Here is a 26,854-nt window from a genome sequence, read left to right as displayed (position 1 = left end):
CAACATTCATGCAAAGGGATTTTTGAACGTTGTCAGAAAGATTCTGTGTTAAGCACTATCAGCTACTTTTATGCCCATGAGGAAAGAAAAGCTGCAATGACTCAAGGAGAAAATGAGTCCTAGAAGAGGTTCAGAATAGATATGACCAGGATACCAGTGCTGAAAACACAATCGAGCAGATGAAAACTATGATCACCCTGGGGATGCTCACTAACCTTATGTGTAACAGTGACTGACCAATACCTGCTTAACAAATTCTTTACAGTGGAAAAACTAAGGAAAGTAGTTTCAGATCAAAATATAAATATGGATTCTACTGAGTTCCTATTTGTGATGATAACTGAATACCATCTAATGACATAAAGGACATCAAAACCCATCTGGCAGAAAAAAAAGCTTGCAATTGTTCGGTACAGTGCCTTTATAAGTTAATTGATTATTAATGTTCTACTAACATATCCTGACAAATATACATTTATAAAAAATATCCCGCATACTAAACCTGGTTGCACATGACTGCAAAAGTTTGCACTCATAACACAACAGCCCATTTTCAGTCACTTCTGCTTTTAGCAGATTTTAAACTGTTTATTATTATTATTATTACTTAACTGATGCAGATTGTATCCCAGGACTCAAGGTAAAGCTTTGAAATTGTATAGAAAACAGCCTGCATTTTCATTACAAAAGTCTATCATCTTTCCATCCTAACTGAAATCCAGCAGAATGGAAGGCAATCTGTCCAGGGGAAAGAAACATGATCAGTCAGCCAAATCTAGTTTAAGAAGCTTTTAAGCCACTTCAGCGCAAAGTCTTAGCATAACATGGTCACAGTGGTTTGAGTAACCTGGCCGACTTTGCACTGAAGTGCATTAAGGAATGCCCCCATAATTGACTCCTCCTGCTGACCTGTGACTGATATCTCCAGCGACTGGTATCTCCAGCTATTGGCTAACAATAAACAGAAGGAATTAGTAATGTTTTCAGCTCCTCTGGCTAGATTTCGAAGAAAGACATCTATCTGAGTATTATTTCCACATGTGAGTAGCCCTGCCTCTTTTCGAATAGAGCCCTGGACAGGCGAAAACTGGAATGTTTTCATTTCACTTGAACTCTACATTACAAGCCAGGATTTAGTTTTTGTTGTTGTTGTTGTTGTTGTTTTTTTGTCTGTGACATGTAATTATTACAACAAAATGAAAGTACCAAAGCTGGGTGCACTGTGCAAAGTCATGTCCCGAATCACTCGAGTGCCAAAACAGGACCACATCAGGAGGAACTGCTGAGCTACTTTCTTCAAAGAGCCTTGTCTCTTGGCAGCTACCTGCAAGAAAATAGATACATCTAACACAGAGAAACTTATTTCCACTACCTGATACAGCTGGGCGATGTATCTGTCTTTTTATAAACTGAAACACTTACCAATACCTTTGCATTAAAATAAACACCAAAAAATCAAAAAAATACACACAGAAAGACAACTTGCAGCTGTATATAAGCTTCAGAAAGTGGAAAATACAAAGAATTATCCAAAACCAAGACAGAATTTACTTTATAAAATGAGGCAAGGACTGCCAAAAATTGCCCCAATCTTCATCTTAAACTAATTACTTACACGATCCTTCATAGTCAAGGAAGTAATGTATAATCAAAGTGCTTGGTCTATGCTGAAAACATACATTAAAGTTTACTATTAATTTTTTTTTTGTTCCTTCATGTTTTTATTTTTGTGAATACACATAATCATTTTACAAGCAAAAATAATTCCCAGAAAGCAGACCTCAGGCATCAGCTCCTCAAAGTTTACTTCATAGAGTCACATGCAAGTTAAAGAATTAGGTTTATACCATGAATTAATGAAATTCATGCCAAATTCTTCATGAAATACAGACAATTATCGTCAGAATTTCAAATTGCATTCCACTAATTAAAGAAAAGTACTCCAAAACTATCAAAATATTTCAAGTAATCTGGGAAAGTGTCTGTTGTGTATGGTATGATATTTTTCAGCAGGGGGAGAGGCAACATATTTAAACATGGATTTTTATTTATTAGTTCTAACAGCGAAATCTGGAATGAAGAGTGTAATTGTAATGGAACATGCTAATATAGACAATAGTTAGCAACAGAAGTTTAAACAGTTGGTCATATAGTTACATAGTCTATGTAACATAATGATGATGCATGATCACTTTTGAAAATATTCTTAAAAGATTTGTTAGTAGTTTTTTTCATCCAATTAAGTTAAAATGTATAACCCAAATCAACTCAAAAAGAAATATAAATACTTTCTTGAATGATAATGTAGACATTCTTCTTTACTTTTGAGTGCACATAAATGAATTAGTTGGCCTAAATATTCTTTTCAGTAAGACTTTAAAAGGACAAGCTAGATTATCATTTCCATTTGCACCACATAGTTAGAATGGCTCTGAACTCATCTCTCCATACCCTTGAAATATTGATTTGATTGGAAAGCTTGGCCCTATTCCATTCTTGAATACCATCTTTTGGGTTGGATAGACAAGCACAATGAAGCAAAATCCTGAATGTGAACAGTTCTCATATTCAGCATGAAAAATGGTAAGATTTTGTCCACTGCTGCTTTACTCCTGCATATTACTGTGCTTGGCTTTCTCTTCTATTTATTTATTTATCTTTATTATTTTTTTCTAATAATCTATGACCTGAATAGAGCTCATAAAGTACATCACTGACTCAGGTCCTTACTCCTTACCAACCTTTACAACACATCTGTCCACCATGGAATCCAGCCACTCAATGTACGACTCGATGGGGGACTGCTCCTCCAGAAGGTGATCAAACTCCTGATACACTGGCAGACAAAGGAAAAAACAGCCCACTTCAGTACTTGGATCCCATTTAGAACAAAAGAAAAACAAAATACAAAAAGCTGCCAATAACAACAAAAAAAATGTTATTTATATATATATATATATATTTAATGGATTGCTTAGCTAAAACACATATCTTCCTTGGTGCTGACCTAGTAATCTTTCTTGGTTTCCATCTTGCTTCTGCTGAAAATGATAGTCATTAGAAGTGGTATTTAAGTGTGAGCAAATCAGGACCTATTGTTTAAAATTCTTTTTTTTGATTTCAGCTTCAGCTGTCTGTGGTGCCCGGAAGTGAAACAGTTATGGTGTTTGCTACGAAGAGTGTGAAGCTAGGCCTTGACCCTGGTGATGAAAAAAGGTCATGCATGAAATTGATTTAGAAATGCATAAAGAATCTTCTAAGCGTCAAGTGGATGAGTATTGTTGATAGTGCTCTCTTCTGTATAAAGCTTTAGTTGCAAAAACATGATTTAACTGCTGCAAATCATCTATTTGCAATGCCAGACACACACACAAAGAAGTGCCATAAACTTCTACTTCTTCAAAACAAATTGCTACCAATGCACAAATGCTATCAAGAAGAGTTTAAAAAAGCAACCTGAATACTTTTTAACCTCTATCAAGTACAAATATTTATATTTTATTACAGAAAGTAAAAAACAATCAAGTCATTCAACTGCAGCTCTTAAAACCACAAGTCTCTAGTTTATTTATGAGAATCAATGACTAGAAGACAAAGAATCATGCGCTCTGACACCTAAGAAACTTCTTCAACTCAGCTAAAATAAAAGGCCCAGTAAATCAAGAAGAAAGATACTTTCTACCTGCTGTGTCACAGGATGATCTCAATGTGTTATGCATTTCCATTTATGCTTAATTATAAATAACAGGAGGGAGGAATTTCCCACCATAGGAAGCGGATGGGGGGAGGTGAAGGAGACAAAGTTTAAAGGTGATAACTAGAGAACTGAGCCAGAGAGGCTGAGATTAATGCAAAGAACAAACTCCCTCGTCTAAATGGAGAAATAGCATCCCAGGATGAATTAGCAAGATGAGCAGGAAAGCAGTTGCTTTGCAGCTGATTAAAACTTTGTTTAACGTCCATTTGCAAAGGCTGGATGGTCAGAAACGTTAGTCATGGAAGAAGGTAAACAATGATGTTTGGACCACCTTTATCTTTTTTTGTTGTTTTATTGAACAGGCAGCCTCTCTTTTTTCAGGATAAGATCTCAGAGAAATTCAGATGTTGTCTTCTTACCTGAGTATTTGGCTGGACAAAAGCTGCCCGATAGAACAGATGAAGTAACTCATATGCTGTGCAAAGAGGGGAGCAAGAGTAGAAAATGCAGGAGCATTGCAACCGTGGAGCAATGCAACTGCGTACAATGACCTGTTTGAGAGAAGTAACTGTTTTAGCCTTTAGTGATTGTTAAAAATACTTCAACAGGATCTGAGAAAGGGGGAAATAAAGGAGAAACCATGTCAGAGACATCTACTGTAGCTGAGTAGGGAAGAGCTTATCTTCTACCCAATGATTTTTCTCCATTTCTCTAACTTTACTTATAGTCTTATGAACATTTTTTTCCAATTGTAGTAGCTGGAAATTGTACTTTCTTGGTTATTAATACCAAGAACATGAAAGCAGGCCTTATTCCATGTCATCAGGCACAAAGTTTTGAGAAGATATTTGGCCAAGTAGAATATACATCAAAGACTGAGGGGTTTAAGATTTAGAGTAAGCTCTATACGTATCTGCACATCTCAGTGGAATCCCAACTCATGTTGAACATGCATATTTAGGTTACCATTTCTGGGAGCTTCTTACTTTGCTTACTGGAATATGTGGACCTACAATATGGAAAAACACATGTTCAAATCCATTTGCATTCAGGAAAGTTCCATTTGATTTGATGACACAAGTTCGTATTTAAATATTCAGCACATACATAAAAAGCTTTCCTAAACAATGAGAATTTTTTGAATGAGAGGTAGAACTGTTGCTGCTACTAGGGATTATAACTTTGAGAATTCTTTTTTTTTTTTGGTCAGTGGGCAGATGTTGGGTAGATACTGAGCACATAACAGATGACAGAAGGATGCAGCGAACTTCTGGACTCCGGTCTTGCTGTGTACTACCTCCCCTGTTGCCATGCCAAGTTTCTGTCTGCTAAGAAGGGAAGAGGACCACGTGAGGAGGTGAATCAAGGGTTAAGAAGGACAGGTAAGAGTACCAAGCACATCTCACTAGAAAACTAGCAAAGAATGCAAGGCCCATCCCTAAACTAGAGAGAATACTTTAGTGATAGCATTGTGAGACAAGAGAGGTGTGGAAGAAGAGCCAATGTTAACCTTGCAGTGCCCATTGTACAAAACAAGATCTTTGAAATCAATTTGCCAACATCTCTGAAGTCACTTTTCAGTTCATGCCCTTCACTATAGTAAGAAGAATCTAAATTAGCCAAAGAGCTTTCTCAATACAGGACTTCTATTTATTCATAAAAGTTCAGGAAAAAAGCTCCACCCCATTAAATTATCTCGTTTATGAAAATATTGTGTAAAATGGAGCCGTTTACAAATAAAAGTTTACAAGGGACCCAAATACACAGCCACTTTGGTATCAAAGGCTTTCAAAAGACAACTCCTGAAATTCTACAGCAGGGTAGACTGACTTCATCACATCCAATGGTTAATGCATAGATATACTTTGTTCAAGTCCATGGGGAAAAAAAAAAAAAAAAAGGAATAAAGGAATTTTGGTGCTTGTCCTGCGTCACTGGTTGTTAGAGATAGTAAAAGAAACTTTGTAATGGAGGGTTGCACAGATCTATGCCTTGAAATATAAGACCTTGACAGGGCTTTGCCTTACATTTTGTTAAATGCCTCCTTATGTATTGCAAGACTCCAAGCAAACCAATGGATGCAAAAACAACATTACTTCCACTGAGCTTTTTTAGCAACAGGAAACTAAGTTCACCTGGCTTTATTTGAGGGTTCGGCTCTTACATTGTATGATGAGTTTTCTGTGTTCCTCCCGTGAGTCTTCCATAGTATAAAGGGTTTGTTTGGTAATGCTGTTCAGATCCACGTTCCTCCAGTCTTCCAGCATTTGAAACGTGATGTCTGCACTGTGGATCACTGTTCTTGATGCCTGTAATCCAATCCAATCTATTCATTATTTCATGGTTTATTAGATTAAAAAATAAGTGTTATCCCCTTTTACACTTCCTTGGCTAGGTTTGCTAAATTGGACCTCATGGACCCCTATCCACCAGATTGATATCTTATGCCTGTTACAGGGCCCTCTTACCACAGAGAACTCCCCAGTCATTTTGCCTGTTTCAATCAACTGCAATTGTTTTGCTTGTCCACCACAAATCCAAAAAAGCAACCCTCACTTGCACTCCTCAATCTACAAAAAATATAAATCTGTTGGCTTCTTAACCAGTTTCAGTTCAAAACCAACAGGAAAAATCAAGCGAAAATCAAACAAACCCCATATAGGTTTGCAACCTGCCCCATCCCAGACTATGAAGACTCCCATTCTTCCCTCAGCTACAAGAAAAGGCTGAAGATTGTTTGCCCCTGCATCAGATCCACCTTTTGTCTGGTTGAGACAGAGTTCTGCTGCTGATAATGGGGAGGATGGGATGGATGATAGGAAAGGAAGTGACACAGAATGCAGAAGCATCTTCCTGTGGGTTTTTTGACTCTCAGAGTTAACTTGGGGTGTTGGATATACCTTTCAAATGTGGATCTTTAAATGTGATAGGAAAAACAAACTGTCTGCTTCAATACATGTATGAAACCTCAACGAATTCAATGCATCCTCCACCCATTTTATACCACACAGAATTTGGCCTCAAGATTTTTTGATAGGTAATTGTAATCTAAACTGAATGGTGAAAAGCAAATACTTCAGGGTATTTTCTTATGTTCACCTGCTATGGTTGCAATAATATTTCTGTTTAAAATTTCAGTGATATATTTAATTTTTTATTTTTATTTTTATTTCTGTTGTTACTAATTTCCATCTGAAATTTATTATAATAATTAAATAGACTTTGAAGTTTTTGTCAGGCATATAGAAATATTTCTTCTTTGTTAATAGGCCTAATCCAAGCCCTGATGAAACCAATGAAACATCTCTTATATAATCCATGGCAATGAACCAACTCTTCAAACCAAATTCTAAATTTGTTTCTTTTTTTTTTTTTCTGCTGAGTTTAATGATCAGAGGTTGCCAGTTGTCTAGCAAAACATTTTTGCTGATTATTTTCTGATTCTGTAGAGATGGTCGTAATAAACGTGGAGACAAACTGCTAACATGATCTCTTCCTGAGTAAAGTTCAGATTGCCAATTTATTAAATTATTTTAAAAGTCAGTAAAAATGTCATTTTGCAAACTCAAGTAACTGAAATATTTACTTGGCAGAGATGATTTAGTGATGTCTGTCGCCGGAGTATTTGTGAGAATCTTCTGGACACTATGGGAAAGAAAAGATACATATTTACATACTGTGCTAAATAAAGAAAAACATTTCTGAAAATACTGAATTAAAATCAGAACAAAAAAAATATATCCAGTTTCTTACATACAGTTGTGGCAGTATGTATCCAGTTTTAACTTAGCTTAAGCCTTGACCTAAAACCTTAAATCTAGTTACTAAATCAATTTTACAGAGGCATATTACAAGTGATGATTTATAGATGCTGTGAATAATGAGATGACAAGAGTAATGTAGAGGACAATGGAAGAGCTTCACTTGTTCAGCATAACAAATTTTCTCTTGAAACACAAAGGAACTGAAAACCAGAAAGACAGGACTATTTAACAGGAAGAAAAATGTTGGTGCAAGAACGAGTGGGCATAAGGTAATGATAGTGACATTATATTTGAAAATTGGAAAAGTTTCTTAAGTCTTACTGCAAACAGGTTTTGGGGAAGTCTTCTGACTGGATCAGTAGGAGCTAAAATCTTAAAAAGTTTCAGGTAAAGTTTGATCAAAGCTTCTGAAAGAGATTACATGACGACTAACATGCTATGGCAAAAGAGGACCCAGGAGGTACTTGCCAGTTCTCCACTCTTATTTTAGCTTTTTCCAAGAGGATATGGGCCTTGTATTAAGATACATCCTGTACTTGGAAAATGGGCTTTTAAAATGTTTTATTGACTATCTTTTGTCTGAAACCTGTGACTTAAGAGCTGCAAATATTACCGAGGCTTGCAGTTACTTCTGTTGGTACTTCCATTGGCTATATACACTTTCACAAATTCTGATCAGGAGATTGAATCAGATGATCTGATTGCAGAAGGGACAAAGTCTCATGTATATACCACGATGCACTCAAGATTTTCCTTATGATAAAATCACAGAAGGCCCGCTGATCTGTCCAAACAGGCCTTAGATGTAGTGACAGAGTAGGTGCTCCTATACTGTACAGAGAGGCACTTAAAGAGTACAGTTCAATAACGACTGGAAAATGCATCCTCTCTCTCTCCATCTCTCTTTCTCTCTCTCTCTCTCTCTCCCTCCAAGACTGGAAACAATTTTACTGTTGCAGATTCTTGATATTTTTGAACTGACAAAGATAAAATAAAGCATATTCTCAGCTCTGACTTTCTGTAACTTTTAAAATGAATTAACGAACAACATTCAACAAACTAGAATGAGTTATACTAATTTACATTCTGAGTGTTCTCAGTAAAATATAATTCTAATTTTCCGTGCTGATCAAAATAGTTAATCCTTCTCCTAAATTAGTTTTTTTTTTTTTTTTTTCCCCCCTTTAACTTTGTGGTGTGGAATTTAGTGCTCATGAAAGGCAAAGAATTGAGAGCCGTGAAATAAAGCAGGCTTTATCAATAGGTGATGTGCACTGCAGGCATCTACAAAGCACGTCTGAATAGGACTAGTGCCCTTTCCTGTGGTGACAGGGTAATTTGATCTCCTTCATTTTTAACTCTGGCACTTTTTTGAGCAAGGGCCTCAAGCTGTATTCAAATTGTGCTAGCCTAAAGGTTTGTTTAATAATTTTCTTTGCCTAATATCATCGCTAATGTTTGCTTACTATCAACAAAATTAATTTCTTATCAAAACTCACACGAAAGGAAAAGCAATTCTTCTCGCTTTGAGCAGTGCCTCATTTCACTAAATGGAACTGGTTTTCAGGACCAAGTGGCGATTGTAAGTGAATGCAAGATTTTTACAGTATCAGTTTTTAATTCTTAAAAGAACACTAGTTGTACTTCCAATTAATTTGTCATCAATAAAAATTACATACTCCCCAGATTAATAGGAGAGATTTGTCAATACATACATTCAAATTTGATATTTCGTAGGTTTTCTGGCAAGTCATGAAGAGCTACTTTCAGCCACTCATCCAGTTGCTTTGCAAACTTTCGGATCACCTGCGTCAAACTGAAAAGAGAAATCACTACATCAAAGCACTTACTCCATGCTTTATACTATAAAATCTGAAAACATGTAAAGACTATGGGTCAGTTATTGACACCTCATTAATTTGCAGAGTTGCTGAACATATTTTGGTCTGTAGGCGTGAAGAAAAGCTTCTGAAACTATTTCAAGGAAAAGAAAAAACATAACACCACACTGAAAAGCTCAAAAAGCATCAAAGTCTCTGTACTGCACTATACTGATGCTTGTAAATGGTATTTTAGCTTGAAATAAAAGTAATTCTTGTAATACACTGTACAAAAAAAAAATCACAATTCTTTAAAGAAGACAATAGAACAAGCTTTGGATTTCAGGTCAGCTGTGCCCATATTTATACAAATGGACACAGGGACGTGTAAGTGAAGCAGTAAACAGCTATGCTGCAGGCTGAAGCCAGCGAGTGGGTGGCAGTGATGGGCAGGACCAAGTGTAGGGGTGATGCAGGACCTGCCTGCTTAGCTGTACAGAGGACAAAAAATTTCCCAGACAGATGAGATTTCCCTCTTCTTCCTTATAACTCTTTCTTGGATGGCCCCATCATTTCCTTCTAAACTTGGAGGCAAGTTCACTCTGCCCTTCTTCTTGTAAACTGCTCAGTATAAAATGACAGTTTCCAGAAAAAGCTCAGGGTACAATGGAGGGGAACCCAACAGTTATTTCTGCCAGTCTGAGCGGCACTGCCTCTAGCAATGCTCGAGATACATAAACAACAGAAAGATGCAAGGAGCTTTCCTTCTTTCTGCCAGGTAGATTTTTCTGTTTGCACTCCTAACATACATTGCACTGAAGACATAGGTGGTAAAATAACTGTGGCCCACAGGCCTTTTCTGCTCCATACAGACACCTAGCAGGACAGGGGATGGATGACAACTGCTGCACCCACTAATTTTTTTTTTTTTTGTACAGCCAACATTCATTCCCAGGAAGTCCTTCAGGATTCTGGCTGAGTCAGCAAGATTTCGTTCAGGAACTTCCATTGCAATGAGACCCTTCTTCACCCCCTCCAGTGCAGGCTATGGCTTAATAGCCACAATCTGGCCCTTTATATGCATTACAAAAGTCTATATTCACACTCAAGTCTCTCCTTATTTGCTATGAAAGAACTAAGCAGCTTGAGAAAAGGACTGCTGTTCTGTTTAATCCTTCCAATGAAATAGATTTTTAGGGGGGTGAGGGGCAAAGCCTGTAAAAACGTACATGTCTTATCAAGGAAAGCCCATGCTTACAACAGGTTTCTCATGGAAAAAACACTTTGCCTGTACTTTAGCAGTCATACAGTGTGAACGAAGCTCACCAGTTTAGGAGAGCAGAATGACATCTTAAATACACTTGCTGTATTTAAATCTTGAAGACCAAATATACAACACCAACAATAAACTCTTAGAGCAATAAACAACAAATTTCGCAACCTCAGAAAATCATCAGTCAAACAACGCTAAAGGTGAATACAGACATTTAGAAAAAGAAAGTTTCCTTATGCTTATATTAGGAAAATCAAATGGGTGAACATGTTGACAGTCACACTTTGCAGCGATTACACTTTTTGCTGTGAAATGTTGATCTCTGTTCTGTTTTATCTATATAATTGAGACTTCCTGGACTCAGATGAGTCCAGGTAGTGAGAGAATAGATGAGATCTACCAGGTGGATTGTAGAAGAAAATTGAGTTTTGAAACAAAGGGCTCAAATACTTGTTAATATTAATAAAGTGATCTTAAAATAAGCATGCAACTGTTCATCATAGCATAGCATTTAAATTAATCCAGGATGTCTGAGACTTCACAAGTATGAGCAGAATAACAGTTGGGTTCCAGGAGTGTAAACAGAGACAAGTGCTTCGGCTGCAGTGCTGGAATATGCATGGGAATATTTACAAACAGAGCAGCCAGGCCAGCTCCTATTGTCACTGTTAGTTAGCATCCTGTTATGTTGCTATACCAGACTAGCAGAAAAGTGTCTGAAACTTTCAGAAATCAGGAATGTGGCATTCTGCAGCCCGCAGGCTTCTGATATTCCCTGAAAGTTGGGACATGACTAACATCTTGATGTTAATAAACAAAGAAAGTGTAATCTTTCATCACACAAAATGTCACACTTTTCGCAATACAAATGTTAAAATATAAATATTTTTAAACAAATCCGTCAGCTGTTCAGCTCTGTTGAATTGACACTGCGACTTAAACAGGAAACAGGTGGCAACAAGTAGCTTTCTGAGAACTGCTGTCATTTGTATGGAAAAGACATACAACAAAGACAACTGAGCTAGAAGTGGTCAATGCTGCCAATTATACTGACCTGTCGGGTAATGCTTGCAGTACCGTTGGCATCAAAACTCCAGAAATTGCTTTGTACAGAATCGAGTCGCAAACTCCGACTATATTCACTACAGTTGAAGAACCCAGTACAGGCAGCATATGAGGAGGCATCCCTTGCCAAAAGTGCAGAAGAAAACTTTGAACCTGCAATCATGAGAAGAAGCAGGGATGTTTCAGTGACAACAACCAAAGGCCACAAACACACTTCTTAATTGATCCTGTTTATATAGAGCTTGTTTCAGCCCCACAGCTAGACTGATGGTACACAACACAGGCAAGGTTAAGTTAAAACCTTTCACACACAATCTGTCTTTATATACGTAACCGCACTAGGTGAAGTAAGAAATATTTGCCATTTACATATTTTTGCTTCTCAATCCCTTCCCCATCATTGATCTTAACAAACAGATTCCCTAGCAAAATATAATATCCTGCTCTTAAGAAAGTATTCAGAGGCTGATCCAGCAAAACTTCCTGTATATGTGAATGAATCAATTGGCTTGGAGTGAAGGGAAGGGAGGTTTGTTTGGTTTTCCTTAAGCTGTATGTCAGATTTAATTATTATATTAAACTTCTGGGTTCCCATTTAAACATGGCTAGGAGTAAATCTGGGAGACACATTAGAAAATGTGAAAAAATGTAAAGTAATACTAAAAAAATAGTTTTCTCTCATGAAAGCACCTAACCTGGGTGCAATGACTTAGAAGAGCTGCAGATTTAAATCCAAATAATGTGAAAATTAAGCAGTGAGATGGGAAAAAGGAGGGAATTCCCTGCCATTGTTCAGAAGGCAGTCAAAAGACCCATTTCCTTTGACTTTTTCCAGAAGCTGTGTTATATTTGAATCAGGCCCTCAGCACCTCTACAGTCAGATTTGCTTTCCCAGAAAAGAGGCCTTCTTCACATGTGATACAAAACTTCTTACGTTCCAGTAATGTTTGATATTTGCAGTCATTCTGCTGTAATTATAGGGCTGCATGCATGCACTGCCAGAAAACCTTCAGATTCAGTCAGATATCCAGCAGGAACAAATCTTATCCATCTCTAATGGATCGTATCAACTGCTGAGCAGTGTGTGTGTTCCTAGCCGTACTACACTACAACTGGGGAATTAGAAACCTGAGCTATAGGTTTATCGGGGTGTCTGGTGGGCTTTAGGTCCCCAAACTCCTTTTCCATTGTTAACAGACCAGTAGAACCATTTTGGAACCAAGTTGGCTGTGGCACCTGCCCTGTGTTTGTGCTGAACACTCGGAGCAATTTCTTCAGACAGAGCTTAGTTCAAACACAAAGCTTAGAAGAGTGGTGATGGACACACTTTCTGAGTTGTAAGAATGGGATTGTCCAACATCTTGTAAGGCGATATTGCTACCTTAATCCTGATGGAGAGACAAAAACATTCCCATTGCTTTCACTCCTCTAACTTGCATCATGTTATAAGTGAGATTTAACGCTATCACTGACATACTATGTACTCAAGTATAGCTATTGTTCATTATTCATGAAAAGGATTAGCCGCCATAAAACCATAAGGTTGTAATATCATATTCAAAATAAGCTCTCAGGTCCATTAATACCTCACGTATCATTAAGCTACAACTGCAGCTTCTAACCATACCTCATCAAAGTTTGCTCTTATTACAGTGTCTAGTATCCTCTGACAGTGAGTTCTATACATCATAATAAAGGTAGAAACCTGAAAAAGAATGAGAGGGAGACACACAAAAGATCATTCTACTTTAAGAAACCTGCTTTTAAAACTATAAGAATATAGAGCACAAAAAAGTAAGATTTTTCTTATCTTACCTATGCACAATTGCAAAAATAATGAAATCAGACTATAGTTAGATTAGCTTTAAGATGAGTTTTCTTCTTAAAAGTAAATTCTCCCTTTGAATTCATGGATTTTTCTATGTCAATGGGGATTCTTCAAATGTAAGAGGAGCAAAAAGCCTCAGTGAGATCAAAGACGAGAATGTGGCCCTAATTAGGACATAAAGAACTATAAAACCCTATTCTTTTGTCCACTTTACATTGATACTACACATATGAATAGCATCAGAAAACTAGCAAGCTCAGCCAAGAGCAGTCAGAGCACTTTTGTCATATGTGCAGATAGGATTCTCTTAATTTCCAGCCTAGAAGGATACAAAATGCATTAAGTCTCTCTCCCCTCAAGAAAGCATCAGGAATCTTTCTCAGTTTGCCAACAAATGGGTTCAGAAATTAAGGAGCTATAACATACTGCAAAAACTGAAGTCTGGGGTCTTGTTATTAGTGATTTAGTGATTAGTGATCCGGTTACCCTCAAACCTTTCCTGCTGAATGCAACATAACTTTAAAAGAAGGCTGTGCGTAGGCTTTAGACGTGTTGTACAGCTGATAGAGTCAGCTGCCTATGCTAAGGGAAGATATTTCTTACTATTATAAGAAGCAATTAAGCCTCCCATAAATAAAGTCAGAGCGTTATTAAACTCAATCTAATTTAAAGTCTTTATATATTAGATAAAGCTTTCATCCCGACCAGGGGAAAAACAACAACAACAACAAAAAACAAGACAGGCCGAGAAAATATTTCCAAAGTGTTACCTTCTCCTCTGGCAGACTGGCTGGCAGATTTAGATCTTTGACATTTGGAAACTCTGGCAGTAATGTTCCCAGTTTGGATCGTGGTGAATACGCCACTGTCTGTTTGGTTACTTCTTTTTTTCCTGTCTCGTTGACCCAGGCGGCTCCTTTTTTAGAATACATCACATCGTAATACTGGGAGTTTTCTTTCACTGCAATTCCATAATAGTGGTACCTGATACATAGAGATGTACATTTTAAAAAGTGGATTGGTTGAAATAAAATTAAAAAAAAAAAAAAAAAAAAAGATACAGGGGTAAGAGAAACTGACAATGCTAATAATTTCTACAGCAAACCAGACTGTGATAGTTTATTATTAACAAGCATTGATTCAGTAGCAGAACATTGTGGTAATACATTGTTTGGGTTTTCAAATTTCTTTTCTTGTGGTAAAAGTAGCTCTCTTCAGAGTTAATAAAGCTGACTGTTGCAGGGCAGGACAACAATGGACTTCTATTTTTTTTTCTTATTATTAAAAAAAAAAAGCATCCTAAAGCTACTTGTTGGCAGGGCTGTGCTGTGCAGCTGCTCTTTTAGTTTAGCAATAAGCAGAGGTACAGACCCTCTGGACAAGCCCTTCTGTTGTTTCAGCTCCCTGATTCTCAGACTGTTTTGATCCCTGAGCAGCACAAGTCTTCACTGCAAATGAGCTTATCAGAAATGTTTGAAAAATTGAAAACACTTTGGGGTAGGGGAAGCTTGTGCTTGAAAGCAGTGAATACTAGGAAATGTACAGTTTGAAATTATTTGCTTCATCACTTAGCATCATCTTTGGTCTTAGATCCACAGAGGATACTGCCCAGCACCGTAACTCTGCCTGAGCAGAGCACAGTGGGAGTCGCATGGTGTGGCTGTGCTACAAGAATGGATTGGTGGCCTTATGGCACAAGTTTGAGCTATGGCTTAGCTTTATAATAGGTGTTAATGAGAGCACTGATTATCCTGTCTAGCCCTTGCATCAAAGCAGCAAAGACAATCTTATTCACTCCATAATTTCGCTAATATTCACTTCATTTTCTCAGCTGTAAGCACCACCAACACATCAGTTAAATTTTTAATGGTTAGAAAGGGCATCATAAAACTGTCTTGCTCTTGTACCTTTGATCGACCCTACTTTCCTAAAGGGGATTTTCAATGACCTTCCAGTTCTCTCCTTACAGCCTGTCAGACCGCAGTGAGACTCTCACTTCTGGATCCAGCTATGGTGGTAGGAGAGGTTACCATCTCCAGGTGTTTGTCATCCTCTCAAGGCAGTTGCTGGGGAGTGATTTCCGAGTGCCACCAGCACATCAGTTCACTTCAGTGGGCCCTAGTTTGCTTTAGGTAAAATAATCTGGCTTTAATAAAGTCATTAATTAAAATAGTGAAAGATCAGTGTATAAATGACAGCAGCTTAAACTAAGGTGATTTTTTTTTCCTGTAGCAGATTCACTCATAGTCATTCACCCGCAAACCAGCACATGCCATAATCTCCAACAGAAAGTAGTGGCAAATAGCTGGAAGCCCTAATCTTGTCTACCAGCACAGATGGGCTGAGAGGCGGCCTGGGGAGCTGCAGGAACCTTCTTATATGTTGCTCCCTTACCATGCCCACTCAGGATGTTCCCTATCATCCATCAAAAATAAAAGCTATCTTGAGCTCAATATTGAACAATCCAGGCGAGATTTATTTAAAATAGCTGACGTGATATGAATGGGATTTCCTATCTTCAATACCTCAGAAAGCCACGCTATCTGCTCCAAATCTGCCCTTCAGGGCTTAGACCAAAATGCATATTCCACAGCAGAAGCCAGGCTCCAGATCAGTCCTACCCTGTTACAGATAGATGACGAGACCCTCTTTCTGCCAAGCTACATGGAATATAAGAGCCTATAACACCAGATGTAGAAGTTTGGCTTTTAGCTTGACTGGTAACAAGTCCAGGTTGCAGCTCAAGTCCCCACTATGGTCTCTAGCAGCTGTCACACACGCACTGTGTGTACCAGCCATAAAGCCTACCTACATCTGCCCTGTGAGCCTCAGCAGTATGTCTGGGGCTGGGGAAGGGGAGAGGAAATGCTACTGGGAGCTACCACCACAAATTATTAAGGGAAAGGGAAAAAGGAAAAGCTCACAGCAGGCAGGACAGCAGAAGTTCTAGAGAGACTGAGAGGTTTGTACAACTTCAACAGGGGTCAGTCTCTTATATCAAGTTTCCCCTTAAATCAACTCAAGAAAGAAAAATAAGACTGAAAGACTCAGAAACGTCGTAGAATGCCACTATGCGTTATTCCCTGTCCGGTATATTTCACTTGGTAGTACACTACATAAAGGATTTCTCCAGTTAGCATCAAAATCATACAGACAGCAATAGCTAAATTAACACAGAAAATTTTCCAGACAGCTTCCTCCTTTAGCAATCGTTACATCCTAAAAGGCAAAAACTCATTAGTGCAGTTCACAAAGATTATTTCTTGAGCACTTCTCTGCATTCCTAACAGAAAACAAACAAGCAAAAACCACCACAACAACAAAACACCCCCTTAATACAATAAGCAAGGCTTGAAAGTTTGATCTGTAAGAGAACAACACGCAAGCCACACAATCATTTTTGTAGTAAACAGCAGAATGTTTTTCCTTTCATGGATCCAGTACCTGCAGCACTCCTTTAAAGAAAGAATAAAATTCCCTTCACACCATATAGTTTCCATCAGCTTAAGTAACTTCTTGTGTATATAATTGGAGACTTTCAAGCTGCAGGACAGAAAGAAATCAACTTTTATGTTTAGATGCTTTCTCATGCCTCACCTGTGGTGGAACTGTTTTTAAGCTCAGTGTGATAGAGACCATCTGCATGCTTACAGCAATAAACCCAGCTGCAAAAGAGAAAGCCTCACAACTGATGACCCAGAGTACAGTGCCACTGGAGCTCTGAACTTTGCAGTGTTATAAGGCAGCAGTGCTATAAAAAGACTGAAGGCAGAACAGTATGAAATCAGATGATCTTAACCACTTCTATGGCCAAATTTCCTTGGCAGTAGCAACGAAGGGGAATGAAAATCATTGACTGGCAGCAATTGGTCAGCACAGTTGGTGATAAAGGGACTGAAGTGTTAAAGCATAAAGTAATTTATTTACATAATTTTTAACTGGAATGCATCAGACGTTTCTGAAAACAAAACCAGAGCTCAGTTATAGCTGTGCTGGGTCTAGCAAGGAGCGTATTTATTGTGAAGAAGTACACTATGCAGGTAATGCTGTAGATGTGTTTATACCTCTCCTCTTCAATGGATCAAATGATTCCTTCGTATGCCATAATAATTGGAGTGTTAACTACTGATGTAGTTATCATCTTTTGGACCAGAAGACTTCACTTTTATACCTACTGAGGCTGTGAAATATGAGCGACTATGTATGATCTCCCTCACAGGGGTGAGCAGGGACTATCAGGGACCAAGAATTTTGCAGCGCAGTTCATAGGAACTCCCCACTTCCTAAATAGGGATCAGAACTACTGCAAAGATGGCATGAGAAGAGTATGTGACCTGAAAGCCACTCTGAGAGGCATCCAGGTTAGGGGAAAAAATGCAAGAGCTGTTAAGTCTCACTGATTCTTAGCCTCATTGAGAGCAAAGAGACATCACTTTTACAGACACAAGACACCTTTGGTCAGTTGATCAAAGGCATCTTGCCCCTGTGAGAGACTCCTAGAGCTGCAGGAGGAGTGAATCTGAATCTATTTCTCTTTCTGGAATTATGATGAACTGTTTTCAGAGGTACCATCTTTTGGATAAGGCAATAAATTAATTCTTTGATCACGTAAAGATACTTACAGCAAAAAATGGTCATGAAATCCAGGTTTATGGTCAACTTCAGTTTAGACCAATGTATAATTCTACCTAAAACCCACATAGCATTCTGCCATTTATCCTCTAAACTGAAACATGATGTTAACCAGCTGTCATTTCCCAGCCTCCAACAGTAGCTCTACTAGTGCTAGGTGTGAATGCCCTTTATGTTGTGTAAAGTGAGTTGAGAAGAATTATAGGAACAACATGGAAAATATTGGCAATGAAATCAGTAAAAGATCTCCATTAGACTACCCACACAGGACTATCACTGCTGAATCAATAAGACAATGTAAAAACTGCAATGGAACCTCCATCAAAGTTGGGTTTTAATTCCCCAACTGGACAAATCATTCCCTGATGTTATTCTACTCTGTTCAGTAGAGTAAAGCCAGGGCCAGATGGAGCCCTGTGTGAGATGATAGTATACCATACACTGCTTACTTTGATTGGCCTCTGGTTCCAAGTCTCCTTGTCGTTAGCTGTGGAAACTGTTGCCTTATTATCTGCAAATGAATAGAGCTGATATTAGAAAAAAAAGAAATGAAAAGCACATTTGATAAGAATTTATTACAGACTGTAAAGACAAAAAAGCAGAAAAAAAAAAGTACTATGTCACCAAAATGCATGGGAGGGGAAATCAGAAGAAAGCTCTTCATTTTTTCCACTACCGAAAAAGGAGAAATAAGCTTTTAAATTCAGTATAATTCTATTAATTACCACCAGTTTAAATAGAGACTTTCTGAAGTTACTGGAGCAGAACTTAGTTCCTTAAAATCTAAGATCAGTTCTATCTCTAAAATTACAAGGATTATACTTAGAATTGGCTGGGTATGTATTTATGTTGGTTGCAGGATCAATATACTTGGTTTTACTGCAACTAGAGGGAACTTTCCTTTTGAGAGTTTGCGAGGCAACAGTTCTTTAAAGTCCTTCCCTGCCATTAAACACACCCTTTTCTATAAGATGATTCTGTGAAAAGATTTTGGTATTTGACAGAGGCACCAGTTGCACCAGCAAAGACTCGCTGTTGCCTTTGTAAAGATAGCTCATAATCAATTTATTCTCTATGGAAAACAAGTGCATCTCAGAAACAGCAGGATATTGTCAAGAATCTGGACTCTACTCTGTCAGCTGAGATTAAAAGAACACTGCTACTGTAAAACAAAACTTCTTTAGCACCAGATGCATTTAAGGAAATGGATTAATGAATGTAGATCGTGCCTTCGGTAGCCAGATCCTACGTCAGCAAGGCTACTCCTGATGAAAATGCTCTGCTCGAGTTGCTGGGAAGGTAGCTCTCAGCACCTTGCAGGATTGAACCTGATTCTCAGTGTGGTCTGCAGCAGTAGCAAAATTCATCTGGCAGAACAGTCATGCAAAAAAGACCACAGTAAGCCTTGAAGATTCACTTATGAGAGAAATTTCTTCCTTTTCTAATTTGTAACCTATTTTAATTGTGTTTGCATGATATAAATTGCTAAATGTTTCCTATTTTGGGGGGCACAAAACAAGTATCATTAAACGAAAGCAGACATAGAGACAAAATACAACTGTTCAACCAGAAGAAAACGTCAGTTAAGTTTGATTAAATGATATAGATTTTTTCCCCATAAGCCATTTTGCCACAGTGATAAATATTTAATCCTGATTGATGACTGAAAGCTCTAGAACATGTATTTGGATCAAAAGGTACTATATAAATAAAGACATTACAATGTCACATATTTGACTGTTCCTTTGGTAATATTTTTTATCAGACATCCAATCAGCTTTCTTTCATATCATGTAAAAATTGACCTGCAGTGGTTTCCAAGAGCTTTGCACAACATGGCTTCTGTCAGAAACACAGCACAGACTCGGACTCGCTAGGTTGTTCAGCTTTAATTTCTGGAGCAAAACTTCAGCAAACAGTAAAACACTTTTGTGGAGCTGTGAAAGTTCAGCCTAGCTGTTTGATAAATGAGCAGACAGGCAAGCAGCCCTTCTTTCTTTTTTTGTATGGATTCAATGAAGCCTGCCTAAAGAACACCACATGCTGTTCCAGCTACTGATCTAACATTCCGCAACATCTCAGCCTTCCAAATTCCCTTTAATTACACATTAATCCCACCCCTCTCTCTTTCATTTTCTGCAGACAGGGTTGGGGGCTCCACAAGGCTGTGGGAAAAAAGGCAGTGTTGAAGAACTACTTTCTGAGGATGGCTTTTTGGGTTAGGGGATTTTTTTTTTTTTGGTAGCAGTTGTCATTCAGAAAATTCCATTCCTCTCCTAAAGTCGATTTTACAGCAGTAGACTCAAAAGTAAATCTTAATATTAGATTTACTTTTAGCTTAATTTTTCTTTTTGGAGCAATATGAACACGTATTACTTTCAAAGTGTGTCTAGTAGTGATGAAGTGTTACAATGCACACTGTAAATGCTACTTTATGAACCATATGCCATGGGAGTTCCTGGGATTTAAATAAATCAGCCAATTTCTACATACCAGGGCAGAGGTGATCAGGAAAGGAGAATAACAGAGCAGTCGATCAGATGATCCTTTTTCTTTTCTTTGTTTCTTTTTTAAACCCAACATGTTTAAACAATGAGGTACACCTTTCGGGATACAGCCAAAAGTATGCATCTCTTGAAATATTCTTTACTACTAATTTACAAAAGAAAATCTAGCAAACCTCTGAAAGAAAACATCAGGACTCTTTGATCTAATGCATAAGCTATGTATAGCATGGCGTACTCATGCTTGGGTGCCTGTACACATGAGCATCAGTATTTGTGTTTGTGCTTGGAATGAAACAAGTCAAGTAAGGAATGAACTAGCTGTTAAATATAAATGCTTATATTTGTCTACACTTATGTGAATGCTTATGCAATGATATTGCCAAAGGCAATGAGATTTCCCTGAAAGGAAAGAGGAATTCAGAGCAGAAGGACAAAGTGGAGTTCACTGTGCACTGAAATAAGTGGAAAAAGAGTCCAAAAAGTTGTTTTTAAATTGTGTTTTCAGCCTGAAAAGCCTCCCTGTAAAAAACACCATATTTTTGTTGCGTCTTTATTGACTACAGAGAAAATGAATTAATTTTATATCTGAAAGGAGATGGGGGAAGAGCATTCCTAGATATCAGACATAAAAATTCAGGTTAGATCCGAAAACCAAGTCGGATTCTTTTCCTTTCATCACTGCAGTGGGGTTGCATAAGCAGAAATGAAGCAAGACCTGACCATGCAGTTCAGACCTCCCTCTGAATGGAGCCCCGTCCCTGTTCTCACAGCAGGGCTGGCTTCTCAACAGAAGCAGTGGTAAAAAGATCTCATGGGTGGTGTCCAAGGGAATTTTGGAGTGAACGGGACTTTTACGATTGTCCCTCAATGGAACTGAAATTTCATCCCGCGCTTCTCCAAATTTACCACAAATCCAGCTGCTTATGAAATCTGCTGAGTAAGGGGATGCAGGCTTTATATTTTCCAAGTAATATTCCATCAAAATTATGTGGCAATTTTGACTTCTATGCCCTCCTTTATGCTACTTGGCTTTTTGTTTTTGAGACAGATGCACACCAGCAGTTTCACATGCAAATATTCTTGCCCCTACTATATTAGCCTCAGAAACCAGTGCTCCTTCAATTTCTTTCTCAGTTACTAAACTTCAGTTCTTTTCTCCCTTTCTTTCCTCTGTGCCCTGCTTAAGACCCTTTCTCACCTTCTGCCTATAGAAGATCTTGTATGATTTTCTTGGTTAAATATATATACATATATATTAAGAACTGCTTTATCTTCTTTCAACTTCATAGTTCTCTTGGTGATTGCCTGCTATATAGATAAGAGCCAGACAGAACTCATTACATTATAAAACACCACATATAGAGTTTATACCTTTCCAGTGGACTCCTAGACCCAGGTCTGCATTTGTTTAACCCTTTTGCAGATAATCCTGATGCATGGCACAGGACGAACACGAGGGATCCTTGTTATTTCTGACAGGCCGTACCTGTTCCACTCTGAATGTATGCAGCAGCCAAAGTGAATGCAGGAAAGGGTCATCTCCTATCATTCTCTCACATTGAAATTATAGTGCTGGTAGTAAAACATTCAACATACCTTGCACTGAACTCGGAGCTAACAGGATTTTTGCCCCGTTTTGGCCTTTTAAACATAGGTGTCTAAATAAACTTGAATGAGATACCAATTTACTTGTATTTTTGGTCATTCTTCAAATAGTGGAGCAAAAGTGAAATAAATTACTGAAGCAGCCACGTGAAAGAGAGAGAATGCTTTATTAGCAACAACTAGAAAAATGCACTTCCTCTGTAAAGGTCTGTATCGTAGCCCACACAACCTGTGAACCCTAGCCATGGCTAACTGCAGGAGCTGTCCTGTTACCAGCAAACGGCTGCACAGGCGCGTTCCTTCATCCTGCTTACTGCCAGCTGAGATTTCTGCCATCACACCTATCCCCATAACTCTAGCACTGGGATTCAAACATGAGCAGACAGCCTCTGCTTTAAAAGGAGAAGGGCATTGTCTATTATGCCTTCATTCCTAAATTATGACCCATCATTGCTTATTTGATTCACTACCAAACTGAACTTTGTTTCTACTATTTTTTAATGAGATGACATCCCAAAACAAATCAAAGGGAGGGGGGAAAAAAGCATCTCATGCATTTGTCTTTATGCTAATGAATAAGCATGTAAGAAACCAGCGATGTCAGAAAACTTTTGAAATCTTTTTTTCCTCTCTCCCTGTAAGAAAATGTTAAATTTTCCTCTGGGGGCAATAGACAGAGGAAGACTTTATGTTCATTTTGTTTGTGCATCTGATCTAGAGGGACATTATTCTTTACGACTCTTGTCCCTTTCTGTTTGAAATAATTCTAGGCGTGCTTCTAGAACTTCCCAGGGTAATGAAATAAAATCAAATTAAGTTGCATCACAGCATTTGAATGCTGCCAGAATGAGAAACTGACTCCAGGCTCCAGGACCCAGAACTCTGAGGAGTTCTAGATAACAACTCCTTATAAAAAAAGCCTGGCTCTATTTACATCAATGCTGGTTTCTAATCCCATATCTAGAGGGCATGCATTGCTTCTATGAAGTCAGGGACAGAAGATATGGGTTTATTTATCCACATTTATTGTAGTGTTTCAGATTTAAACTTCTTTGCTGTGGCAGGAGGAAAGTAAGAAGTGATGACAAATGTAATTATACCCCCACACAGCTATGTTTTCCTCGTTTTCAGTGCTGTCAAACATAAACAATCCTGATGTCCTAAATCTTATATGGTGTCGAATTTTCAGGGTCATTCATCTCTGACCTGTTACTGCTCTGGCTGGATCATTTTGGGGTTTCCCCATCTGCTTCAGTGCTTTTAAAAACCCTGTTCTGTATCTGTTATTATTAACACTCGTGCTAAAAGGTACCTTTTGGATCAAAGGTGGCTTGGTGCTGGCTTGACAGCACATTACCTTGAGTAAAAGGTCAGAATAGGTTTTGTCCCACTCGTAAAAAAATGCATGATCAAGCCAGTCCATTACAAAGTACAATTCCTGTTCCTCAAATCCACCAAGCTGTGTGAAGAAAAGGAGAAGCAGCATGACTGTGTCTATACCCTACTCCTTGCTCACTTACTTGCATAACCCTAGAGGGAAGAGCATAGTGTAGATACGGGTTTAATATGCTCCACCCCACATCTCTGGCTGGTTTAGATTCAGTAACCTTCCCATTTCTCTACACTCACTTTCATCATTTTATGGAATGAGCCATGGCCTAGCTGTGGGGTAAGATCTTACTTCTAGCCCTGATACATCTCAACTGATATTGCAAAGCAAGTCAGACAAGGCTGTTGGCACTTTTTCTAATGCCCATGCCCAATTCCGCCTGCTGCGGAGATTAGACTCCACGAGGAACTCCATCTGAACCGGACCCTTTAGCGAAGCTTGGGAGACCTCAGCTCAAATTCATCCACATCCAACAATATCCTCCTTCAGCAGCTCCCCCGGCCAGATGGAGTGCAGCCTAAGGCACGATCAAACAGCTTGCTGCGTTCCAACAAAGCTGCGAGCACCGAATGCTCTGCCTCAGACGCCGAACTGAGCCGCAGCCACTTTCCGTGCTGGTTTGCTGAAGCCAAGCAGACCTAAAACCCTGCACAACTCCCCCTGCTCTTTCCTGGTGCCAGCGTGCTTCCTGCCATCACGCCCGGCGTATCTGTGGGAAAAGGCTGAGCGCCAGCATCCCTGCACTCTGGCAGACCCCGTGCTGTATGAACTGCCTCTGGGACGTGCTGACAAGGCATGAGGTAAAGCAGCCCCGAGGCCACTCCGCTTCATGCCCAAGGTCTGAGTGGAAGCCAGACGCTTCAAGTGGCAAAGCCTGTAAAAATGCCTTTTCCAGAGGGCAAATCTTTGGGAAAGAGAAAGCCTCTCTAATGAAACGGAGGTGTCCTTGCTGGTTTTCTTGCTCCACAGGCTCAAGGAGAAAAAGGCAATAGACAGCAAGCTGCAGGAATAACAAGGGATCTGTAATGCAGCACTGGGGGACAAAGAGCTTTCCTAGTACACTGTGGGACCACCCTTCCCCGCGCCAGTATGACCACTTACTGCCATGGTTATTATGGACTTCTCCATGAAGGCTGACCTACAAGATGTGGAATTAGGGAGAAATGTCATACTGGTATGAACTGTCCTTCAGTCAGGCACATTTGCTGTTAAAAAGAGATGAAGGAAAAGCAGAGATTGCTCAGATGGCGCTGACAGACTGGTATGGTCCTTTAATGCAATAACAGAAACCACATCCTCAACTTCAGATTGATTTTTCCCCAGCTCCGTTTTTCTTTTCTATATTAACTTGAAAAAGCCTAATAAAAAACCCATTCCATACGTAGGACTTGTCCATAATAAAGCACTTGCTATTTTAGACTAACAGAAAAGAGCGCTAAAGTAAATTTGGCATTGCTATACACTTACCATTGAGGCTACTAGGAAGCAAATTGAGAGTATAGGGAAAAAATACATCTGCAGGAGATGTAACTCCTTTGCACAGCAGGCAATTCCCAGGTGTACGTGGTACAGAATGCAATCACATTGCAGTGCCGTTATCAAAGAGGTTTCAAAGATGCTAACTTGTGAGTCAACATACACTGTGCTAGCACGAAACTGTAAATCCAACCTATGTTAATCATGCTTGGAGGAACAGTCCTGCTGGCAAAACTTTTGAGCATAGTGACAGTGCATAGTGATAAAAGAAGGCTCTGGCTGGTGCAGCTTGAAGTGCCCTGAAGTAAAGCAAACTATATTGGAATAAAACTTTTTTTTTCCTAGTATAACTATGTCTCAGACCATTTTTTTTGGCAGGGTAGAAATATTATTCAAAAATGTAAGAGATCTTTCCTAACCAATATTGCAGATATTTTATATGCCCTTCCCTTCTTTATCTATTGAAATAAATTTATGTTGAACCAATTTTCACTTAGAGCAAAGCCATTTAGGGAGCAATCAAGAGGCTATGAAATTTGTGTAAGTATACAACCCATGTTAAATCTCTTTATGCTGCCACAGTGTTTTAAAGGGAACTCGGGCTGAAGAAGAACCAGCCTGCAAAGTGTCAGCATCTTTCCTTTTCAAATACTTCGTTACTACTGCTTGTCAAAAGACATGGCAAGAAAGCAAGAAAGGAAGAAAAGGAAAAAAAAAATAAATAAAAGGAAAGAGAGAAAAGAGGAAAGCATTTAACCTCCAGGGGGCATATGGGAGTTGTGGGAAGAACTCTATAAGGATGCAAAGAGTTTGCATCATGAGCAAACCGTGTTCCTAAGTGCTCTGTACGAGAAATTAGCAGGGTACTGGAGGTGACAGCACTACACAGTAAATGCAAATTGGTCAACTGAGGACTTAGAGGACGGGGAAACAGGTGTGGAAGAGGAAGATTACATCTTCAAAAGGCTCAATTGACAAAAATAGGAGGGGGTCACACAGGGTCACAAAAGAAACAAAAAACACTGCTGGCTGAGGAGATAAAAGTGAAAGAGAAGCCTTGGGACCTGCCACCCCGGTGCCTTGGTTCAGCGAGGACAGAGCCACCAAGCCTCGCACAACCAATCCTCACACAATTACTGGGTAGTTCCTAGCCCAGTGTGTTAATTGCCACTAATATTTTACTAAAAACAAAACACACACCCGCTCAGCCCTCCCTGCTACAGGCAGTGGAGAACTTCCATTTGGAAACATCCTAAGCTCCTCTCTGTGAGGCCACTGGGTCCCAGAGCAGAGCCTGAGGCATCTGTGGCACATGGCTGAAGGCTGCTCTCTTTTTTAAGCAGCATTAGGGCTTTCACTTCTTCTGCCTGACGGCTAATTCATGGTGTAAATATATTCACTGTGGAAAAGGTTTTTCTCATGTGCAACACTGTACTGTAGGAGCTCCATGTCATTCCTGTCCTTCCTCCCTTTACTTCCCTGTCTTCTCACTGGCCTCATGGAGCAGCTTTACTTTGCTTTACTCTGGGGTGAGATCAAGGTCTTGTTGAACACAATATGGTTTTGCCACTGCCTAAGAGCAGAAGTTTACCACTGGAGTCTTCACTTGCTGGTACCAAGCTGTAATCAGCAAACTAACACAGGGCCCTCCCTAGTCACTGTTCAGTTAAAGGATGTGGGTAAGTGTGCTCGGTCCTGTATTTTCCAGACTGTAAAAACCTCTGCAATAATAAACTAGGTAATGTAGCTATTGGCAGACTGGGAAATGGTAGTAAGTACAAAACTGCCTGTCATTTT

The 26,854-nt window shown here is 38.9% G+C and overlaps 1 protein-coding gene across 3 annotated transcripts in view; it reads right to left on the bottom strand.

Annotated features, from left to right (window-relative positions):
* RFX4 (regulatory factor X4) overlaps nucleotides 1–26,854 on the bottom strand; it is a 91,561-nt gene that overhangs the window by 31,637 nt on the left and 33,070 nt on the right. For 2 of the 3 annotated variants that reach the window (XM_084506811.1, XM_084506812.1), the window contains exons 5-13: nucleotides 18,529–18,590; nucleotides 14,218–14,431; nucleotides 13,247–13,324; nucleotides 11,609–11,772; nucleotides 9,177–9,277; nucleotides 7,284–7,342; nucleotides 5,862–6,006; nucleotides 2,742–2,836; nucleotides 1,207–1,324 (exon numbers count right to left, since the gene is read on the bottom strand). In XM_084506811.1, coding sequence (XP_084362937.1) covers nucleotides 1,207–1,324; nucleotides 2,742–2,836; nucleotides 5,862–6,006; nucleotides 7,284–7,342; nucleotides 9,177–9,277; nucleotides 11,609–11,772; nucleotides 13,247–13,324; nucleotides 14,218–14,431; nucleotides 18,529–18,590 — 1,036 coding nt within the window. Of the gene's footprint in view, nucleotides 1–1,206; nucleotides 1,325–2,741; nucleotides 2,837–5,861; nucleotides 6,007–7,283; nucleotides 7,343–9,176; nucleotides 9,278–11,608; nucleotides 11,773–13,246; nucleotides 13,325–14,217; nucleotides 14,432–15,354; nucleotides 15,417–18,528; nucleotides 18,591–26,854 lie in introns of those variants that run through there. The other variant, XM_084506810.1, reaches the window with a different exon arrangement.

The sequence above is a fragment of the Aythya ferina genome (genome assembly GCF_964211825.1).
Source record: "Aythya ferina genome assembly, chromosome: 1".
Lineage (NCBI taxonomy): Eukaryota > Metazoa > Chordata > Aves > Anseriformes > Anatidae > Aythya > Aythya ferina.
Note: the sequence above shows the minus strand (reverse complement) of the source record. Positions and strands in the feature narration are given on the sequence as shown.